Below are 22,093 nucleotides of genomic sequence, written 5' to 3'. Positions count from 1 at the left end.
GACAGAGTATAAACACAATATACTTAAACAGTACCTGGCACATAATAAAACCCATACTCTGTATTACCTATTATTAATAGTTAATAATTATTAAACTATTAATTAGCTATTATTATCTGAGTTGTTTCATTCTCCAGCCTCTCAGAAAAAGGGGGAAAAAGTTGAAAGTTTTTGCATCTTACAACCTACAAATTTTGGTTATCATTTTATCCCTTCAAATACGACTCGCTAGGGGAAAGCTAGGGGAAAGGATGTGGGTTGTGGAAGAGAGCAAGCAGAATTAGGGATTACTGGCCGGGCGCGGTGGCTCAAGCCTGTAATCCCAGCACTTTGGGAGGCCGAGACGGGTGGATCACGAGGTCAGGAGATCGAGACCATCCTGGCTAACACAGTGAAACCCCGTCTCTACTAAAAAATACAAAAAACTAGCCGGGCGAGGTGGCGGTTGCCTGTAGTCCCAGCTACTTTGGAGGCTGAGGCAGGAGAATGGCGTAAACCCGGGAGGCGGAGCTTGCAGTGAGCTGAGATCCGGCCACTGCACTCCAGCCTGGGCGATAGAGCGAGACTGCGTCTCAAAAAAAAAAAAAAAAGAATTAGGGATTACTTCAAGGCCTGAGCCACTAAAAGGGTTTTTAGGGGCAAATCCAGAATTTTGTTTTGTGAAGTGTCATTTCGACTTTATTTTTTAGAGACAGGGTCTTGTTATGTTGTCCAGGTTGGCCTTGAGCTCCTGGGCTCAAGTGATCCTCCCGCCTCTGCCTCCTGGGTTAGCTGGGACTACAGATGTGTGCCACTGAACCCAATTTGTGCCTATTAGACTTTAAGAGTGATGTAAAATAAGCAGTGGGACATAGAAGTATGGAGTTCAAGGGAGAAGTTTGGGCTGAGGATGTATATTTGGAAGTCACCAGCAGATATATGGTACTAAAACCATGGAAAACACGGCCCTACTTGCTCATACCTTTAGTAATCCTTAGCTTACAGCCGTTTTCCTAATAATTCAAAATTTATTTATTTATTTATTTTTTGAGATGGGGTCTTGCTCTGTCGTCCAGGCTGGAGTGCAGTGGCATGATTTTGGCTCACTGCAACCTCCGCCTCCCGGGTTCAAGCGATTCTCCTGCCTCAGCCTCCCTATTAGCTGGGATTACAGGCCACCACGCCCAGTTAATCAAATTTTAATTTAATTCAATTTAAATTCCACAATATTTGTTGAACCTTTCCTATGTTTTAGGCATTTAATCAGATCCTTTGGATACAGACCAATTCATTTACTCATTTAACAAATGTGTACTAAGTGCACATAACTGTATAAAGCACTGAGAACCCAGTAGTGAACAAAACTGACATAATCCCTATTTTCATGGAACCCCAAATGAGGGGAGATACAGAAATTAGTGAAATAATCACACACATATAATACATAGATATAACTTCTGATATGTGGTATATGAAATTATAATGAGGAAAGTTATTTACATTGGGGGAGAGGAAATCACTGGAAGGTTTTTCTGAAGGAATAATATTTAGGTTGAGGTGAATTAAAGCCATTTTGCAATGGATATAGATCCTTCAAGAAACTATTTTCAGGCCGGGCACAGTGACTCACACCTGTAATCCCAGGACTTTGGAGGCTGAGGCGGATGGATCACCTGAAGTCAGGCGTTCGAGACCAGCCTGGTCAGCATAGTGAAACCCGGTCTCTACTGAAAATACAAAAAGATTAGCCAGGTATGGTGGCGGGCGCCTGTGATCCCAGCTACTCAGGAGGCTGAAGCAGGAGAATCGCTTGAACCCAGGAGGTGGAGGTTGCAGTGAGCCAAGATCACACCACTGCACTCCATCCTGGGCAACAGAAAAAGAAACTATTCTCAGCCTGTACTATTGTGAAAAGAAATGGGTTCCCTTTTGCTAATTTGGGGATAAGTAGGGTATCTGATGAATATAGTAAATGTTTTTAAAAATTAATAATATAAACAATGAGATACCACTACACACCTATCAGAAGGGCCAAAATCCAAACTGATGACAGCACCAAAAGCTGGAGAAGATGTGGAGCAACAATAGCTCTCATTCATTGCTGTTGGGAATGCAAAATGGTACAGCCACTTCACAAGACAGTTTGGCAGTTTCTTACAAAACTAAACATACTCTTATCATACCATCTAGCAATTGTGCTCCTTGGTATTATATTTACCTAAATGAGTTGAAAATGTCTACACAAAAACCTACACACAAATATTTATAGCAGTTTGATTCATAATTGTCAAAACTTGGAAGCAACCAAGATGTCCTTCAGTGGGTGAATGAATAAACTGGTACATCCAGACAGCGGAATATTATTCAGTGCTAAAAAGAAATGACCTATCAAGCCATGAAAAGACATGGAGGAACCTTAAATGCATATAAGTAAGTTTAAAAAGCCAGTCTGAAAAGTATGATTCCAACTATACGACATTCTGGAAAATGCAAAAACATGGAGACAGTAAAAAGCCTCAGTGGTTGCCAGAGGTTAGGGGAGAGGAAGGAATGAATAAGAGGAACATAGAGGATTTTTAGGGCAGTGAAACCATTCTATATGATTCTATAATGATAGATACATATTATACATTTGTCAAAATGTATAATGCCTTATCCTCATGGTAACATCGACTCTTCCTCTGTCTCAGCTCAAGTGTCATTTCTGCTATGAAGCCTTTGGCAAATCCTCTAGGTAAGGCTGTTCCTCCTCTGTGCTCCCACACAGCATTTTGTTTATCTCTCACACAGTATTTAGGTCCTACTGGAATTATCTACTTACAAATCTGTTCTTCCTCTATAATGTGAGCTTGAAAACAGACACTATGTCTTAGTCATTTTATAGTCCCAGAATCTAGACATAATAGATACATAATAAATGTTAAACAACTTAATGAATGGATAAAGATGAAGAACTATTAATTCCACAAATATCTGAGTGCCTACAATGAGCCGGGCTCTGTTCCAGTACAAAAAAAGTAGCCAGAACTTTACACCTGTAAGATGATTAGAACCCTGGGAACAGGCTTCTATTTTAAGCCTTTTTTTTTTAGCTTTTTACCTGTAGAAACTTCCAAATGAGCCACTTGCTTGTTTATTCATGTTTAAGAAAGAACCACCTGCCCAATGTTTAGCACTGGCATTATGACCATGAATGGCAGTGGGAAAACACAATGCACTCATTCTTGTCTCATCAAAGTCCACTTTAAGAGTCCAGTCTTAATTTCATAGACATCTTCTCTTTATTACTCTCTGGAGAATGTAATTTCAAGAGTTGGCAAAGGAGAAAATAGTAAATGAAGACAAAGACAAAGTGATTCTGCCAATAAATACTTTAATGAGAACCGAGGTCTGTAACACATATAGCAATAACCACCCTGGCCTATGCCTTCTGCTCTAGCCCAAGTCTGGGGCTAACCAATTACATTTAACCACATTTGGAAAGCAGGCTGTTTTCAATGTCACCCATCAGTATCCATCTTCATAGAAGATACCAATCTGGGGCCAGAGTCTCAATGTTAACACTTTCTCTCGGGGAAAAGTTAACATGGTAACACAAACATAGAAATAACTTTGAACCACCCCACTGTTCTTCTGTCAGGAGGCTCTTAGGAGACCAACGGCTTGGTAAACACTTACGACATTGTCAAAATACATCAGAACATGGGAAAAGGGCAAAGGAGTAGAAAGGCTGGCAGGGCTGGGCTCACATATAATTCAGTTCTTAGATTTGAAGCCTCTTTAGCTGCTCATATGTAATAAAAAACTGGAGTAAGTCAAGGAAGATCACCAGGTTGACACTGAAAGCCAAAGCTAGTTGTAAAATTAGCATTGCATTCTCTTAAAATTAGTCTATGCTATTCTAAGCTTCATTTAAAATCTTTTTTAAAACACCACCTGTCAAATCAAGCATGTGTTGAGTGCCTACCATGTGCCCATTTAGATCACTAGCATCGAACAACAGAGTAAAACTCTTAATATATTTGTAGTCTTCAGGGGGAAACAGGACAAACACACACACACACACACACACACACACACACACACACACACAGAGTAACCAAGAACATCAATGATAACATATAAGATCAGAGTGATTCCAAGAGGGAACGAGATACCCTCCCTCTGTCTACAGACCCCACAAGGGCAGGGAATTACTTTCCAATGCTGTGGTGCTTGCCATTATACACACAACACCACACACAGTATCCAATACATGGCACTGCACTTAGGAGGCACTCTAAACACAACTGAAGGAGACAGATTCACCCATGAAGAAAGAACCCTACTTGGCTGTGGATTCCGTCACCCCATGAATGTCTTCTGTCCTGTTTTTATTTCCCAGCTATTTTGGTCCCACAGTTAGGGGTAGGAAATCTGAACCACCTCAGCATGGACTTTCCTGTAGGCTTCTTCCATCAGGGTTTCTAAAAACTTCATAGCCCCTTCCAGATTAGCTGTGTTTGTTGTCATTTTGTTTTAAAGAGTAAAGTTTGACCTATCTTTTCCATCCCCTTTAGTTTGTATTAGCCTCCAATTGAAAGCTGTTTCTCTACTTAATTCCATTCTCAAGGGTCACCAATGGGATGCTTGAGTTTCTCACTAGCCTAAAAGGCTTTAATAATCAAATTTTCCTTCCCATAGCCTAGAATTATCTGGGAGCTTGAAGCACTTGCTTTCATCCTCTCAAAGGATACAATGATGTTCCAGGGCCCAAGCCGAAGCCAGTTTGGCCAAAATCCTTTATAGAGTGCAAAAAAGCCCTCATGTTTCCACATCTGCAGGAAAGACATAACCAAAAACAAAGTGGATTCACCTTTCTCTACATTTGACATCACCTTCCACTCCCACCTCAGAGCAACTTACGGCTCCATGAATAGTCTTTTCTCTGAAGGTCCATTTTAAATTCATCTGTAGTCTAAATCCATCCACCCACTTAATCAATAAATATTTACCTACCATACATAAGCAAAGCACCATTCTTGATGTTGGGAATATACTAATAAACAAGACAGAAGAAGTGTCTATGGTAGCCAGCCTCCAAGATGGCCCCCAATGAACCCTACCTCCAGTTATTTGTACCCTTGTGTAGCCTCCACCTCATAGTATTTGGTCTGTGTTACCAACAGAATATGGTAGTAGTGAACATATGTCACTTCCATTGCTAGGTTATAAAATATATATTATATATAATAAAGTATCTGCCTTATTCTCTCGTAGATTCATTCACTCTAGAGGAAACCATCTGCTATACGATGAAGAGAGGCCTACATGGTGAGGAACTGAGGGCTCCGGCTAACAGCTGCATGAGTGATCATTGAAGCAGCTATCCCAGCCTGTCAAGCCTTTAGATGGCAGCAACCCTAGTTGACATATGAACTACAACCTCAGGAGACAGCCTAAGCTAGAATCAACTCAGCTAAGCTGCTTTGCAATCCCTGGCCCATAGAAACTGCAAAATAACAAATGTTTAAGGCAGTGAGTTTTGGAGTAATTTGTTACACAGCAATAGGTAACCTACACAGCAGTCTCTACCCTCATGGAGTGTATATTCTAGTGGGGCTGACAAATACACAAATTGATATATATTATATCCAAAAACAAGTGCTACAAAGAAAACTAAAGCAGGGTAAGAAAATAGAAAGTTGGGCAAGTCATTATTCTTCTCTGAGTTTGTTTCATCATTATAAATCTATATAATGCCATGGCCTACCTCATGTGAATGCTTTGAGGATTACATGAAGAAAAATGTGAAGTGTTTTGAGTTTTGGTTTCCTACTTTATACAACAGGGATCTTATATACATGGTTATGAGAATTAAATGATAAATTATGCATAAACATTATAAACTGGTGGCATGTGCTGAATTTAGCCAGCAGAAATGGTTCATATATAATGGACAAATATCTATTAAGTAACTACAGTGTGTTAGGCATTGTGTTAGACATTGAAAAATGTTATTTTGCCTTTCCAATAGTGAAGTGAAACCCACCACAATTCTACAAAAAGGAAATATTTGTATAAGACAATAATATGAGAAGCCAGAGTTGTAAATATCCTTTATCCCATCCTGTTCATTAAGTATACCAGAGATAATTATCCTTACTAACCACTTTTGGGAACAAACAGTAAAATAATAAGCACAATATTTATGAAGATATAGTGGTAATATGTTTCCCCCAGTGGATCTTCAGCAAATAGTAAAGGTCTGAGACCAAAACTGATGTTGGAAAATTGTGAAAATCACCCCAAATAAAGCCCAGATGTGAATAACCTAGAACCTAGACTGTTAAATGACAAGAGATCTCTAAGAGACCATCCAATCTCATAATCTCTTACCTGGACTACCACAATAGACTTTTAATTGGTCTAAAATCTCCACCTAGAAGCTAGAACAATCTTTTAAAATTATAAATCAGAGCATATCACTTCCTGCTTAAAGCTCTCAAATGGCTTCCTGGTGGATTTCATTCTAATTACAAATTCTCTGCAAAGACCTGTAGGATCCTACATGATTTAGCTGCTGCCTTTCTTTCCAGTTTCATTTCCTATTAGTTTCTCCCTTCAGTCACCACACACTCAGCCACACTAGCTTTCTTTCTAACCCTTGAACATGTCCAGCTTATTTCCAACTCAGACCTTTAGTAACCTGTTCCCTCTTTATGAAATGCTTTTCTCCCAGCTCTCATGGCCAATTCATCATCATCCAGATCTCAGCTCAAATGTCACCTCTGCAGAGGTTTTTCTTGACCATCCTTGCTGAAGTAGTTCCCCACTACTGAGTCACTATTGCAATATGCTGTTGTTTTCTGCATAGCATCTATTTCTATCTAAAATTATACTGTGCATTGTGTGTTTATTGTGTCTCCCTCAACTAGAATGTAATCTCCAAGAGATCAGAAACTAGCTTTGTTTGTTCACTATTGTGTCACCACCACCTAACACAGTGTCTGGCACAAGAAATTTTCCTGTAAGTATTTGTTGAAAAGGTGAACACAAAAACAGTAAGGGTCTCTAACACTCTTATGAGCCATCTCGATCTTTTTTTTTTTTAAATTAAGAAACATGGTCTTGCTCTGTCGCCTAGACTGGAGTGCAGTGGCAAGCCTACGTAGCTCACTGCAGCCTCAAACTCTGACTCAAGCAATCCTCCTGAGTAGCTAAGACTACAGGATGCAAGCCACAGCACCCGGCTTGAATCTTTATAAATTTCCAAAAACAGTGACCAATTTCTTCACAACATGAGAACTGGGAGGCACCTTTTGGCATAAGGCAGTTGTGTGAAAACAAAGAACTTCTATAGATAAGTACAGACAAAATAATAAAGTATGACGCTATTACACATAATGGCAAAATAGAACAAAGTCATTTTAAAAAATGACTGCTATTAAAAATTTTTAGTAGCACGTGAGTAAATGAGTGAGCAAATGTAAGTACCTAACGGTTACTACCAACATAAAAACATGTTTCTGCAGATTCAAAACAGCATAGTAGTTGTAAGTAGAAACTTTGGAATGAGACAGATTGTGGATTAAGTCTCAGATCTGCCTCTTATTAGCTATGTAATCTTGTGTAAGTTATTACTTAGCTACTCTGAACCTACGTTTTCTCCTTTATAAAATAGGAAAGGTAATATCTACTCCACAGTGTTGCTGTGAGAGTTAAAGGATATACTCTACGTACAGTGCCTGGGACAGAATAAGCATTCAATAAATATTAGCTATTACTATATTATTGTATAGTAAATCTTTTAGCCAATCTTCTTGAAACAGTGCTCTTACACTTGTCTATCTATTATTACTTCCTGTGTTTATCTCCTTCTATTAGAATCTAAGTGTCATAAAGACAGGAACATTATGGTTTACCAACACATCCTCAACAACCTAGAACAGTGCTTAGCACATAAGACAAACATTTCTTTCTTTTTTTGGTGGCGGGTCGGGGGGGGGGGCGCTCTTCAAGCGTCAGTTTGATTTTTTTCTTTTTTATTACTTGAATGAATAATCAAACATACTCCTCAATGCACAGCAACTGGCTTTTGCAAACACCAATTCACCAAACCTTCTAAAAAATATTAAATCCAACAGACTCTTTGCAGTCCTTATCATATTAGATCTCTATTGTATGTGACATTAAGTAACCACTCATTCCTTCTTGAAACTTATTAACTCCTTTGGCTCCCATGACACTACTCTCTGAGTTTCCACATCTTTGGTGTCTTTCCTAGGTTCTTCATCTGCCAAGATCTTAAAAATTGGTATTCCGGGCAGGGCATGGTGGCTCACACCTGTAATCCCAACACTTTGGGAGGCCAAGGCAGGCGGATCACGAGGTTAGGAGCTCGAGACCAGCCTGACCAACATGGTGCAACCCTGTCTCTACTAAAAATACAAAAATAAGCCGGGTGTGGTGGCGGGTGCCTGTAATCCCAGCTCCTCAGCAGGCTGAGGGAGGAGAATTGCTTGAACCCAGGAGGCAGAGGTTGCAGTGAGACGAGATCACGCCACTGCACTCCAGTCTGGGCATAAATAAATAAATAAATAAAAATTGGTATTCCACAGTGTTCTTTCCTTGGCCCAGTGCTCTTCCCTCTACACCAGTGATTGTCAAATGCAGAAATACCAACGGGGGCTTTTGCCAAACTATACTTTCCAGGGTCTGAGAATTGCTGCCTCGGTCAATCATTATTACAGGAAAGAACTTTATAGTACTCCAGTATGCTGGGAAGGCAAAAAGGTTGTGAACTCTTCTACCTACTCTCCTTGGTCAACTCTCTCCACAGTTGTATACCACATGTGTGCTAATGACTCCATGGGCTTTTATCTATATCCATGAACCCTGTCTTGAGTCGGGCTAGAATATCCAAATGTATCCACTGGATTTTCCTCATGCACATCAAACTGAGTATCCAAAACTATGATGTCTCCCCCAAGACCTGCTCCTCTTGTGATGCCTCTGTCAATGAATGTCACCACCTGGTCACCAACTCCAAAAACCCAGAACTTATCTTTGACACGTCCTTTCTCCCACACCTCTCCACATCTAGTCAACCAAATCCTGTTGACTCTATCAACTAATTCTTTCTTGACTCTGTCCCACCTTCTATATCTCCATTATCATGCTCAAGTTCAGGCCTTCATCCCCTCTTTCTCAGATTACAAGAGCCTTCCATTCAGCTTCCCTATCTGTAGGTCAGTGGTTCTCAAAGTGTGGTCTCCAGACTAGCAACATCAGTATTGCATGGGAATTTGTTAAAAACGCAAATTTCCAGGTCCCACTCCATACTTACTAAATCAGAATCTGGAGATGGGTCCAAGTGAACGGCAGTTTAACAAGCCCTCCAGGTGATTCTGACGCATGTTAAACTTTTAAGAATCACTGCTCCAGGCTTATCCCCTTAGTAGTCTTCAACCTTGGGTGAACATTGCAGTCACCTGATATAGTTTAAAGTATTGACACCTGGACCTTACTCCGTAGGTTTTCAGTTAATTGGTCTAAGGTAGAGGAGGCAGCTGAGAAAGTTCCCCCAAGTGATTCCAATGTGTACCCAAGATGAGGAACCACTGTGGTAGATCCAGTCTCCACAAAGCCAAAGTGATCTATTTAAAATGCAAAGCTAATCTGATTAAAAACTTTCAACAGCTCCCTGACAAGTTAAAAAAAAGTTCAAGCACCTCAATATAGCATTCAGTATCCTTTATAATCTAACCCTTGGCCACCAATATGAGGAAAGCACCATAATGGAGAGGTAAATGTCAGTTTGAGGTCAAATGATCCGAGTTTAAATTCCAGTTCTACTTAATGGCAGTGAAACCTTAGGCAGCTTACTTAATTTTTCAGTGCTTCAGTGTCTACCTCGTGGGGTAATGGTGAGGATTCAATGAACGAATACACGTAAGTCTCATAAGGACAGTTCCTGACACACAAAAAAGCACTCAGTGGATGTGAGTTATTGTTATTCAAGATGCCACCATCTACAGGGAGCCTATCTCAAGGCTTCCAAATTGAGAACTCTGAGTTTATCACTTATCAGGCTATACTGATTATCTGTTTGTATACCTATAGTACTTTTGTAATATCTGTAATTTCTCTCTAACTACTAAAATGGTGTCTAATATGTAATATTGTTAAACAAAACTGATAATAGGAGAGAAACCATATGGCAACATCATATTTTAGCCTCAATTTGTTTTCAGTAGCAATAATATCACCAGTAATTATGTAATACTTTTAGAATATTCAGTTCCCACAAACACAACAGCAGGAACTTTCAAAGCCAGAGTGAACAACAGCATAACCCTGAACTGAAATAAAGTACAGGCTTTTTTCCTTAAGTACTGAGTTATCTATTGCAGGGTCTCTGTGTTGTATGAAGTAGGCATACGGGGGATATACTGTCTTTTCTATCACTAATTCTACATGATACTATTAATAAAAGTATCCTGTATTTTAAAGCGTTCAAATGGGAATCATTATATTAAGTACCACTGCAAATTAGCAGATTGCTAAGCAGACAGCTTTTCTACCTGGGAATAACTGAGAAGCTACCAAAAAATATGATTCTTTCATCTTCAAAATGGTATGTAGCAACTAATAATAAGAACTGAAGGAAGGTCTAAGACATCAAAGAAAAGCAAATTGTAACCCAAATCCACAATGTACTTACCTTTAAAATGCCATCAACGGTGCCCTTATAGAGATCCACATGTCCCACGATTGCCCTCTGGTTCATCATGCGAGTTCGCACCACATCAACCGGGTTGGAGGCCAGAGCTCCAGCCAAACCACATGTAAAGCTGGAACTGAAAGGAACAGTTTAAGTAGATTTACGCCACTTCCACTCCCTGCCCACTTAAACAGAAATTAGGCCAAATGTGAACGTATAATATAACTCAGACCCATCAGATAAAACCTGGCACTTGGCCTTTCATTACAATCTAAAGAGACAGGAAATTTTTCTAAAGAGACATCATTCAAAGGCTGTCCCTTCAGTTTTCAATCTGAAACTCAGCCTCTTTTTTAAAGGAGAGTTTCTAAACCTAATAAGATTCCTAAGTAGAAAGCATCAGGCACCACCTATTAGTTACACACATTTTTCAAACCACAGCATCATATGCCAAATGCTTCTGAGTAACAAAATTATCATAAAGGTTGCAAGACAAAGAAAACGTAAAGTGAGATTAGCAACAGTCTTTAGCCAAAAAAACTGTGCTTTAGTTTCACAGACCTTATTTACCCCTTTTTTTTCTGATTCCCATTGAGAAAAGTTTGCTTTCTCAAACAAAATTAACCAAAGCAAATAATAGACGTACTTATTAGATATAGAGGCTGTGTATGGACAAATGCAAATCAGACAGACCTCTAATAGGCTGCTGTATTAGAAAAGATTCCCAAGTACCCAGGCCCCCACAGCACCTGGGATTTCTGTGAAGTATAAAGTGTTCACAAGGCTTGAAGTTCTGATAATAGAAGAGACAAGGGTATTTAGGCCATACATACCAGTTATCAAATTCCACCTGAGGATTTCAGTAAAAGAGACTTTTTGTACTCAAAATGCTGGAAATAAAATGAGCACATCCCATCCTACTTACACGAAGTGAGTTAAAATTGTATCACCCATCATTCCTGACAATATTAAGTGCTTCTTAGTAATATCATAGACTGGTAGCTCTACTCCCACAACAATGGCAGCACGCTGAGCAGTTGGAACCACACCCTACAAAACACAAGTGACATTAGGCACCAAGGAAATATAAAGGGAATGATGTCTTAGAGTGAACAAAATAGGTCAGGAGTTGAAAAGTAACAGAAAAATACAAGTCTGAAGTACACAGGTCACTCTTTCAAATCAATGACTAATAATGGAACATTTACAAATTTCCAATTCACTCGCTATACTAAAAATAAAATAATTGATATGACACCCAAAGCACAAAAGACAAAAGAAAGAAAAAGATCAACTGGACTTCATCACAATTAAAAACTTTGGTGACTCAAAAGACACCACCAAGAAAGTGAAGAGCCAACACACACAAGGAAAAAACCATTTGCCACTCATATATCTGATAAGGGACTGGTGTCAAGAATATATAAAGAATTCTTACAACAAAAAAGGCAAACGATCCAATTTTAAAATGGCCAAAAGACCTGAAGATATTTCCTTCAAAAAAGATACACAAATGGCCAATAAGCAGATGAAAAGATGCTAAACATCATTAGTCACTAAGGAAATACAAATCAAAACCACAAGGACATTCCACTTCATACCTACTAGGAGGGCTATAATGATTTTTCTTTTAAGTAAATCAAAAGAAGGCTAGGTGCAGTGGCTTATGCCTGTATTCCCAGCACTTTGGGAGGCTGAGGCAGGAGGATCACTTGAGCAGGAGTTCTAGACAAACCTGGGCAATACAGTAAAACTCTATCTCTTAAAAAGATTTTAAAATTAGCCAGGCATGGTGGCATGTGCCTGTAGTCGCAGCTACTTGAGATGCTGAGGTGGGAGGATCACCTGAGCCTGGGAGGCTGAGGCTGCAGTGAGCCATGATCGCACCACTGCATTCCAGCTTGGGCAACACAGCAAGATCCTGCCTCGAAAAAAAAAATAATAATAATAATTAATAAATAAGTAAAAGAGCAAGCGTTGGTGAGGAAGTGAAGAAACAGGAACCCTTATATACTGTCAGTGGGGATGTAAAATGGGGCAGCCACTGTGGAAAACAATTTGGCATTTCCTCAAAAAGTTAAACACAGATTACTATATGAGCAAGCAATTTTACACCTAGGTATATACCCAAGAGAACTGAAAATATATGTTCATACAAAAATGTGTACAGAAATGTTCACAGCAGTATTTATAATAGCTAAAATGTGCGAAGAACCCAAATGCTCACTAACTGATGAAGGGACAAATACAATATGGTATATCCACACAATGGAATTAATATTCAGCCATAAAAAAGAATAAGGTACTGATACATGCTGCAACATGGATAAACCTTAAAATCAGTATGCTAAATGGAAGAAGCCAGTCACAAAAGTCTACATATTGCCTGATTCCATTTACATGAAATACCTAGAACAGGCAAATCTATAGAGACAGAAAGTAGAGTAGTGGTTCTCTACAGCTAGGAGGGCTGGGGGAAATGAGAAGTGATGGGTAAAGGGTAAGGGTTTCTTTTTGGTAATGAAAATATTCTAAACTTAGACAATGGTAATGGCTGCACAAATCTGTGAATACACTAAAAACAATTAAATCATATACTTTAAAGATGGTGACTTTTATGTGAATTATCCCAATAAAGAATTTGGGAATTATCATTATAATATGTGAATTTTCCCAATAAAGCTGTTATAAATAAAATCATGAAGCAAAAATCAGTGGGGAGAAGAGAGCTTTCAAGTTTAACTCACAGAATTTTCAGATGTCCAGAAAGGACAAACACTAGGGTGACAGCAAAGGTATGAAGAAGCAAGAGGAAAAGTCAAGGGAAAGTGGTCCTTCGCTAACAAGTCCTGCTGTGGTAACATTACCAGGGTTTCACTCGCTAGCACAATGCTCCTATCACAGCCCCCATTACAACACAGGGTTGCTAGTGCATTAAAAGACACATTTATTAATGACACAAGAAAATGCTTATGATAGCATGTTAAATAAAGCAAGGCATAAAATTATATATAGTATTATTCTATCTTCAGGGAAAAAGGTATACACGCACATGCCAAATTCTTAGAAAGGATTAGAACGAAATACATCAAAATATTTTTTTCCTCTGGTATTAGGTAAGAGATGTTAATTTTCATTTTTATGCCTATCTATTTCTTTTTACATTTTCACAATGAATGTTTTACTTTTATAAGTGTGTTTAGGTGTCATTTAAAATTGAAAATAACATACCATGCGGACATCTGCTTTCTGGGATAATTACTATATTAAAAAGTTTTCAGTTATCTCTAAGTTCCCAAACTCAATTTATAAAGTGGGGCTGCTCTGCCTATGGAGTAGCCATTCTTTATTCCTTTACTTAATAAACTTGCTTTCACTTTAGAAACTAATAATAATAATCCCAGCTACTCGGGAGACTGAGGCAGGAGAATTGCTTAAACCCAGGAGGCGGAGGTTGCAGTGAGCTGAGATCGTGCCACTGCACTCCAGCCTGGCAACATAGCGAGACTCTGTCTCAATAAATAAATAAATAAATAAATAAATAAATAAATAAATAAATAAAATGAAGTGGAAGTGACACAGCTGTGCCAAGATGCTTGATTGTGCTGATATGGCTGGCTAGCCAAAGGGTGCCTTCCTTGCTGGCTCTTTGAACTGCTTCTCATAAAGAGGGCACCCTTCACAGAAGACTGCTTTGGTGAACAAAGGCCCCAAACTGGAGCCCACAGGCCAAAATCAGGCTATAGACATGTTTTGAGTGGCCCACAGTGTTTCCAAAAGACTGAATTGGCTGTTAATATGTAAAAAATCAGGATATTTCACACAGAAATGCAGATTTCCAGCATCTCTTGAAAGGCCAGAAAATTTGACCACACTGGACTCACCATCAACGCATGGCAGCAATGGGCTGGAGCTAAGGAGTAGCTGTCCTCTCTCAATGGGGACTGTGCTTTCCAGGACCACATTCCCCACCACGCTACTCTCTCTCCAAATCTGTGGTAAGTGCTAGTTATACTTTGTTTTTGTACTCGTGCTATTTTTTCTTACAATGAAGTTAGGAAGAAAGTGAAATGTTTTCATTATTCATGTTACAATCAGAGCGAGAAGATAAAACAAAGATGAGCATGTTTGAAGAAAAATGCAAACATATTTTCTCGTTGAAATGAAAAATAAGTCCTGTATTTTTAACATGCAAATAAAACATGTCTGTCTCAGAAGAATACATTCAACAATGTACTTTGCTTCTTTATGTTAGGTGCTAGATCATGTAAGTAGACTGGATCATAAAAACAGTTATGTTCAGTTTCTCGAAATATAAACATAGATTTACCACATAATCCAGCAATTCCACTTTTGGCTATATAACCAAAAGAATTGAAAGAAGGGTCTAAAAAAGATATTTGCACACCCATTTACCCAGCAGCATTATTCACAATAGGCAGAAGGCAGAAGCCATTCAAATGTCCATCAATGGTTGAATGGATAAACAAAATGTGGTATATACATACAATGGAATATTATTCAGCCTTAAAAAGGAAGAAATTCTGACACATGCTACCGCATGGATGAACCTTGAGAATATTATGCTAAATAAAATCAGCCAGTCACAAAAAGATAAATATTATATGATTCCACTTACATGAAGTACCTATAATAGTCAAATTGATAGAGACAGAAAATAGAATGGGGTTGGCAGGGGCTAGGGGAAGGAGAAATGGGGAACTGCTTCATGGGTATAGAGTTTCAGTTTTACAAGACCTAAAGAGTTCTGGAGATCAGTTGTACAACAGTGTGAATGTACTTAACACTAATGAACCATCGAAAATGGTTAAGATGGCAAATTTTATGTTATGTCTACTTTTTACTACAATAAAATATAAAGTAGCTATGCTCCTGTGAAAAAATCTCCAATTCTATTTATTCCTCTGTTTTTGTTCCTTATCATCAGTTTATGAGAAAGTTCTAGTTAGTTCTATTTTCCGGCTTTAAATTAGATATATCAAGAAAGTGTACCCTGCTATTACCAAAAAGCAAACCTCAAGGACCATTAATGGATGCAAAGATGAAAGGTGCTTAGTTAGATGAAAGGTGATTAGATATTAGTTAGATGAAAGGTGATTAGATATTAGGATATATGCATGTTACTAGAATATTATCACCTCACAGATTACTTGCTAATTGCAAAGGAGGGGAAAAAAAAAAAAAACTTATGTTTTACAATGGCGAGATCTGGTGGACGTCATCTTACCAAATAATCAAACTTGGTACCACTAATCATGGGACAAACTAATATTATGTGCCTCTTGCTGTGATGCAGTATGAAATACACAGCATCACCTATGAAGCACTCTTACCAAAAATGTTTAACATGAATCTAATCAAGCCAATATACCCTACTTACAGTTTATAGGAAATACAAAAGACAGAGAAACAACTTAAACACAATCAGGAAACATTTTATAAGAAAACTAGCCTGGCCAGGCATGGTGGCTCACATCTGTAAGGCCAAGGCCAGAGGATCACTTGAAGCCAGGAGATCAAGACCAGCCCAGGCAACAAAGCGAGACTCTGTCAAATAAAAAAAAAAAAAAAGAAGGAAGGAAGGAAGAAAATAAATTATAAATTAGCCTGGTCTCATTAACAGGAAATTCTAATATAGGCTAGATATTAGGTATTAGGGACTTGTTAATTTTCTTAGATATGATAATGGTATTGTTATTATGTAGAAGAATATCCTTATTCTTAGGAGATGCATAATTAAGTATTTAATTGAGTGCCATGATGTCTGCAACCTACTTTCATTTAGCTTAGCTGAAAAGAGAGTGTTTGTGTGTATACACATAAACAGATAAAGCAAATACGACCAAACTTTAACAGTCATCGAATCCAGCTCACAGGTATGTATTTCATAGTTCTATTCTTTCAATTTTTCCTTATGCTTGAAATTTTTGTTATGAAAAATTATAAAGGAAGAAAAATAGCAAAGCTCTCATTTTTATTTAAAAGTCTATTAAAGATTTATCATTCCACTCTCTCTGTATATTCTACTAGTAATCTTATTAATATTACAACACTTAGGGATTAAAAAGTTAGAGCAACCATGATGCAAAGCAAAGCATAGATAGAAGACTGAAAGATAATATGACAAAAAGTTTAACAGAAATTACCTCTAGGCAGTGGGACTACTGGATTTTTTTCTTTTTACTTTTCTATATTTTCTCAATATTTTACAGTACATGTTACACTTTTTAGGTTAAAAAATTGTTTAAGGTAACAGCTCTTTTTTTTTTTTTTTCTTTGAGACAGAGTCTCGCCCAGGCTGGAGTGCAGTGGCATGATCTTGGCTCACTACAACCTCCACCTCCAGGGCTCAAGCAATTCTCCTGCCTCAGCCTCCTGAGTAGCTGGGACTACAACCGTACACTGCCATGTCTGGCTAATTTTTGCATTTTTAGTTGAGATGGGCTTTCACCACGTTGGCCAGGTTGGTCTCGAACTCCTGACCTCAAGTGATCCACCCACTCTGGCCTCCCAAAGTGCTGGGAGTACAGGCATGAGCCACAGCACATGGCCGGTAACAGCTTTTGAACACAAGCACTACAAAGACATACATCATCATGTTAGTACAAAACTGGCAAAAAAAAAAATACACTGAACAACTACATTCACTGTGAATATCATCAAAATGGCCATCTCAAATAATGTAATAACTTTCCCCACCTATATAATCCCTAAACATTATGCAGAAATAAAAGGCCAATGATAAGTTTTGGGCCTTTCAAAGGAGATGAGGAGTTTCTTACCTTAGTTTTTGGATTATAATTCACAATTTTATGTCTTTATATTAAAAAAGTATTCTTTGCAAATTGTAGGAACTGAGAGTGTAGAGTAATAGCAGGAAAAGAGTACTTACCCTCCACAGACCCCTGGTGCCTTCTTGTTGGTATATATCGATAAAGCTTCCAATCATGCTCCCTTGGAACAAGCTTCCTTGAGCCTGCATTCGAATCTAAAATGAAAAGAGGTAAACATTTTATTTTGTCAGAGAGAACCAAAACGCTAAATTCATTTTAAATTCATTTAAATTCATTTTAAATTTATCTAAAATTTAAAAAGCAGTATTTGGGAATCCCAGAAAAATATGTGCTATTATGATAAGTTAATTAGTTAAACTGTATAGAAAAAGAATTTGTGTCAAAGTGTATTTTATAAAGATGATTTTCATCAGCCTCACATTCCTCACACTAAGTCTATTATTTCTGGAGCCAGAAGAAAATCTAGGGAAAAGAAAGAACAAGTGCACAGCAGGACTAAAAAATGACTCATTTAGTGAAAAATTAGAAACAACTTAATATCCAAAAACAACAACTACACAGATTGGTTACAGAAATTATACATTCATTTAATAGAACACTATGGAGCCATAAAATTTTGTTGTACGATGGTATTTGCTGACACTGAAAGATATCAAAAATTGCTAACCAGAAAAAAAAATTGCAAAGTACTATATCATTTTTATTAAAAACATGTAAACTTAAAAATATCCATAAGCACAGCAAAGAGACGAGGTGAACATATAAAACTAAATACTTACAGTGGTTTATGTCTGAGTGGTGAGGCTACAAGTAAGCATTTTTCTCTTTTGTGTTTTTTCTGCCTTCCACATTTTTCTACATTAAACATGCATTGCTTATGTAATTATAAAAAGGAAAAATGTGTTTTAAAATATAATTTTATGTTTATGAGACCTTAAGTTGAGTTCTATTTATAAAAAGCATGATATTATATTCTGCCAAGTGGCCTTTCAGAGCTGCAAGAAAGGAAAGATAGCATTAAATGGCCGTGTAAAAGGTTTGGTACAATTCCCCACAGACTCTGCACACATACAATCCTAGTAGTCAGTCACTAAATACCAGTGGCCCAAATGTAGGCCTGATTTTTATGCTACCATTCTAGGTTTCAACAAATGTATTTAGTAAGTCATGTAATGGCAACATGCTTTTATGCAGAAAGTTAACTGTTACTACTAAGAGTTTTAAAATATTATAATTATAAAAACCTAAACCCATTAAATCAAGATACAAACTGTCACAAAGACAAATCAAAACTACTAATACACTGTGGTAAGTAGAACACTTCTTTAAGGAGGTGATTCCTGAGCAACACAGGGACTAGTGTGAGGCAAGTGAAGTACTTTTCTTAGGCATGAAATGTAAGGGAGTGCAAGAAAACCTCAGTAATCAAGATAAATGACATCTCAATATGATATTTTTTAACCAAAATTAACCTTTTCTTAGGCATGAAATGTTAGGGAGTGCAAGAAAAACTCAGTAATCAAGATAAATGATGTCTCAATATGATATTTTTAACCAAAATTAATTCACAAAAAGCCATGATGAATCAAATATCAAATTTAACTAAAGCTAGGAATCAACAGGGCCAGGATTAGGGTGAGGTGAGTGAGATGAGTTATATGAAATCTTGGTATCTGGTTCATCATGAATTTTTTGCATTAATTTTGATTACTTAAAAATACTGCATACAAATGTTGTTTATATTGATAACTGAGTTTTGTGGCACCTTCTTACATTCTGCATCAAAGGGGACTGCCTTATTTGTTTTGCCCTAGTCCTGGCCCTGTTTATGAGCCTTGTCTTGAAGGACAAATTCACCAGGAAAATGAGAAAGACATTTCAGGAAGAAAGTGCTACATGCACAAAGGCAAAGAAGCAGTACATAGTAGATCAGATATGGATTTAGATAGATCTTTCTAGCTTTATCTGGTGATGGGTTGAGGAAGTGGAGTACACACTAGAGTGAAGGGACAAGTTAGGAGGCTACTGAGATGAGGCCCTACAACAGGAATGGTGCGGAAAGGACAGAGTTGGGAAAGATAGATGAGGCAAAATCTGTAGAAACTTGGTATCTAATCCAATACTAGAAGGAAGCAAAGATATAGAAGAATCAAAGATGATCTAGGTTTCTAGTTTAGATGACCCAGCAGGTCTGGGTAGTGTGGTAGATATTAGTTGTCTCCCAAAATCTACTCTCCTTTCTTGCAGCTAGATGTAGCCATGGAACTAAGTCCTTCAGAATGGAACATGAACAGAAATAATGGTTGAAACTTCCCAGTGTCTTACTTAGAAGGAAATCACCTGTATTTCAGAATAGCCAAACGCCCTACTAAATGAGAAAAAGTTGTCCTTGGCTGCCTATAATCCCAACACTTTGGGAGGCCAACGTGGGCAGATCACCTGAGGTCAGGAGTTTGAGACCAGCCTGGCCAACATAGCGAAACCCCGTCTCTACTAAAAATACAAAAATTAGCCAGGCGTGGTGGTGTGCACCTGTGTAATCCCAGTTACTCGAGAGGCTGAGGCAGAATTGCTTGAACCCAGGAAATGGAGGTTGCAGTGAGCTGAGATCACGCCATTGCACTCCAGCCTGGGCGACAGAGCAAGACTCCATCTCAAAAAAAAAAGAAAAAAGGTTGTCCTTGCAGAAGAATTCTAGCTAAGAAACATGGATGGAATGATGGAATCAGAAAATCATCACTTTGCGACCTTAAATGAAACAATTGATTCAGGTAATAGTCACTAATGGATGAAACCATTAGATGAAGGATTGACAGGAAACTACAAAGGAGAAATCGGACTGTCACGCCCGAACCCACTGATCTATACCTATATTGGGACAACCAAACACTGTGTGCCTCCTCACATGACTCAATATGACCTTTACAGAAACCTTCCTTTTACAGAGATAGAAGATTTAGAGGACTAAGTTACAAAAGACAAATTCAAAACTTGGGAATTCTAAAGGAGAGCTGATCCCATTTATTTGACAAGTTAATGGCAAAAAGCAAATCAACAAATAAATAAATAAATAAATAAAAGGTATATGGACAGGAGTAGGGTACTCTAGAATAAAAGGGACTTAAGAAACATAACAATTAAATATAATGCATAGGCTTTGGAACCCAAGTTAAACAAATCAACTGTAAAATATAAGACAGTCTGGAAATGTGAACATAGATTATTAGATGTTATTAATGAATAAATGTTAATTTTGTTCAATGTAACAATAACATCGTGGTTATATAGAAAAATATTCCATTTATGAGATGCACATCGAAGTACAGGGGGGAAAAATGACAATGTCTGGAATGTGCCTTAAAATAATTCAGAAAAAGGGAATAAAAAAGCACGTCTAGCAAAATCTCAGCTATCTCGGTGATGTGTACAAAGATGTTCAATGTACTACGTTATTTTCTACTCACTCATATGTTTGGAATTGCTTATCAAAAACTACATATTTAAAGATTTAAACTGTTAAAGATAAAAATGGAGGCGACAACTGAGATAAACCCCAAGACCAGACACCCATCATCAGGTAACCGAAACTTAAGTCTTCCTATTTCTTCAGAACTGCTATCTCTAATCAATGACAACAAAACATAAGCTTTATATCTTTGTCAGAATGCTTCAGTGAAATGAAACCAATAACTATAGACAATCACCTTAAACAGCCGTTTGCCTTTAAAAGAAGGATAATTTATAACAGTCAATCACAAAAAAGGTCAAAATGTTTCTGCCCTTCTGCTTTATAAACTGTACTGTAAGATAAGTTTGTTATCACTCGGTTTGAAGTATCCTGGATCAAGATCTGTACTTTGTCTTATTGCATACAATAAACTTTAAAACTTTTCCTGATTTTATTTTTGACAAATCAGAAGGAAACTGCTTTCCCTTTACTCTCTCCTCATGGGCTGGAATGAAGGTTTGGTGGTGCTCCAACTTCAACTATACAGATTAAAATAATACCACAGGACAGGGGTCAACAAACATTTTCTATAAGGGTCCAGACAGTAAATATATTAGCCTTTGGAGGGCTTATAACCTCTGTTGTGACTACTCAGCTCTGCCACTGAAGCACAAAAGCAACTATAGACAATAAATAAACAAATGGAGTGGCTGCGTTCCAATAAAACTTTATTTACAACAGGGAGTGGGCCAGATTTGGCCCACAGACAGTAGTTTGCCAATCCCTGCCCTAGGAGATGGCAGTGCAACAAAAATGAAGAAACCTGGATCCTGGATGAATACATGAAGTAGTGCTGCCTTACCAGCATTAACTGCAGTCCTCTAGATGGTTACATGAGAGAGAAATAAACTTGTATATGGAGACGTTTTATTTTTGAGTTTCTTTGTGACAGTAGCTTAGCCTATAACCTAACTGGTACAGTGAGAGCTAAAGTATTAAGAATGAAAAAGGTGGTCGGGCACAGTGGCTCAAGCCTGTAATCCCAGCACTTTGGGAGGCCGAGGCAGACAGATCACGAGGTCAGGAGATCGAGACCATCCTGGCTAACATGGTGAAACCCTGTCTCTACTAAAAATACAAAAAATT

At 37.9% G+C, this 22,093-nt stretch overlaps 1 protein-coding gene across 1 annotated transcript in view; it reads right to left on the bottom strand.

Moving 5' to 3' along the window:
• Positions 1 to 3,332: 3,332 nt before the first annotated feature.
• Positions 3,333 to 22,093, bottom strand: part of SLC25A14 (solute carrier family 25 (mitochondrial carrier, brain), member 14) — a 33,705-nt gene continuing 14,944 nt past the window's right edge. Inside the window, exons 6-10 of the mRNA XM_011936980.1 lie at positions 17,598 to 17,693; positions 11,610 to 11,734; positions 10,685 to 10,820; positions 4,716 to 4,796; positions 3,333 to 3,784 (exon numbers count right to left, since the gene is read on the bottom strand). Of these exons, the coding sequence (XP_011792370.1) occupies positions 3,743 to 3,784; positions 4,716 to 4,796; positions 10,685 to 10,820; positions 11,610 to 11,734; positions 17,598 to 17,693 (480 nt within the window). The 3' untranslated portion in view covers positions 3,333 to 3,742. The remainder of the gene's footprint in view (positions 3,785 to 4,715; positions 4,797 to 10,684; positions 10,821 to 11,609; positions 11,735 to 17,597; positions 17,694 to 22,093) is intronic.

Source organism: Colobus angolensis, unplaced genomic scaffold (genome assembly GCF_000951035.1).
Source record: "Colobus angolensis palliatus isolate OR3802 unplaced genomic scaffold, Cang.pa_1.0 Scaffold159, whole genome shotgun sequence".
NCBI lineage: Eukaryota > Metazoa > Chordata > Mammalia > Primates > Cercopithecidae > Colobus > Colobus angolensis.
Note: the sequence above shows the minus strand (reverse complement) of the source record. Positions and strands in the feature narration are given on the sequence as shown.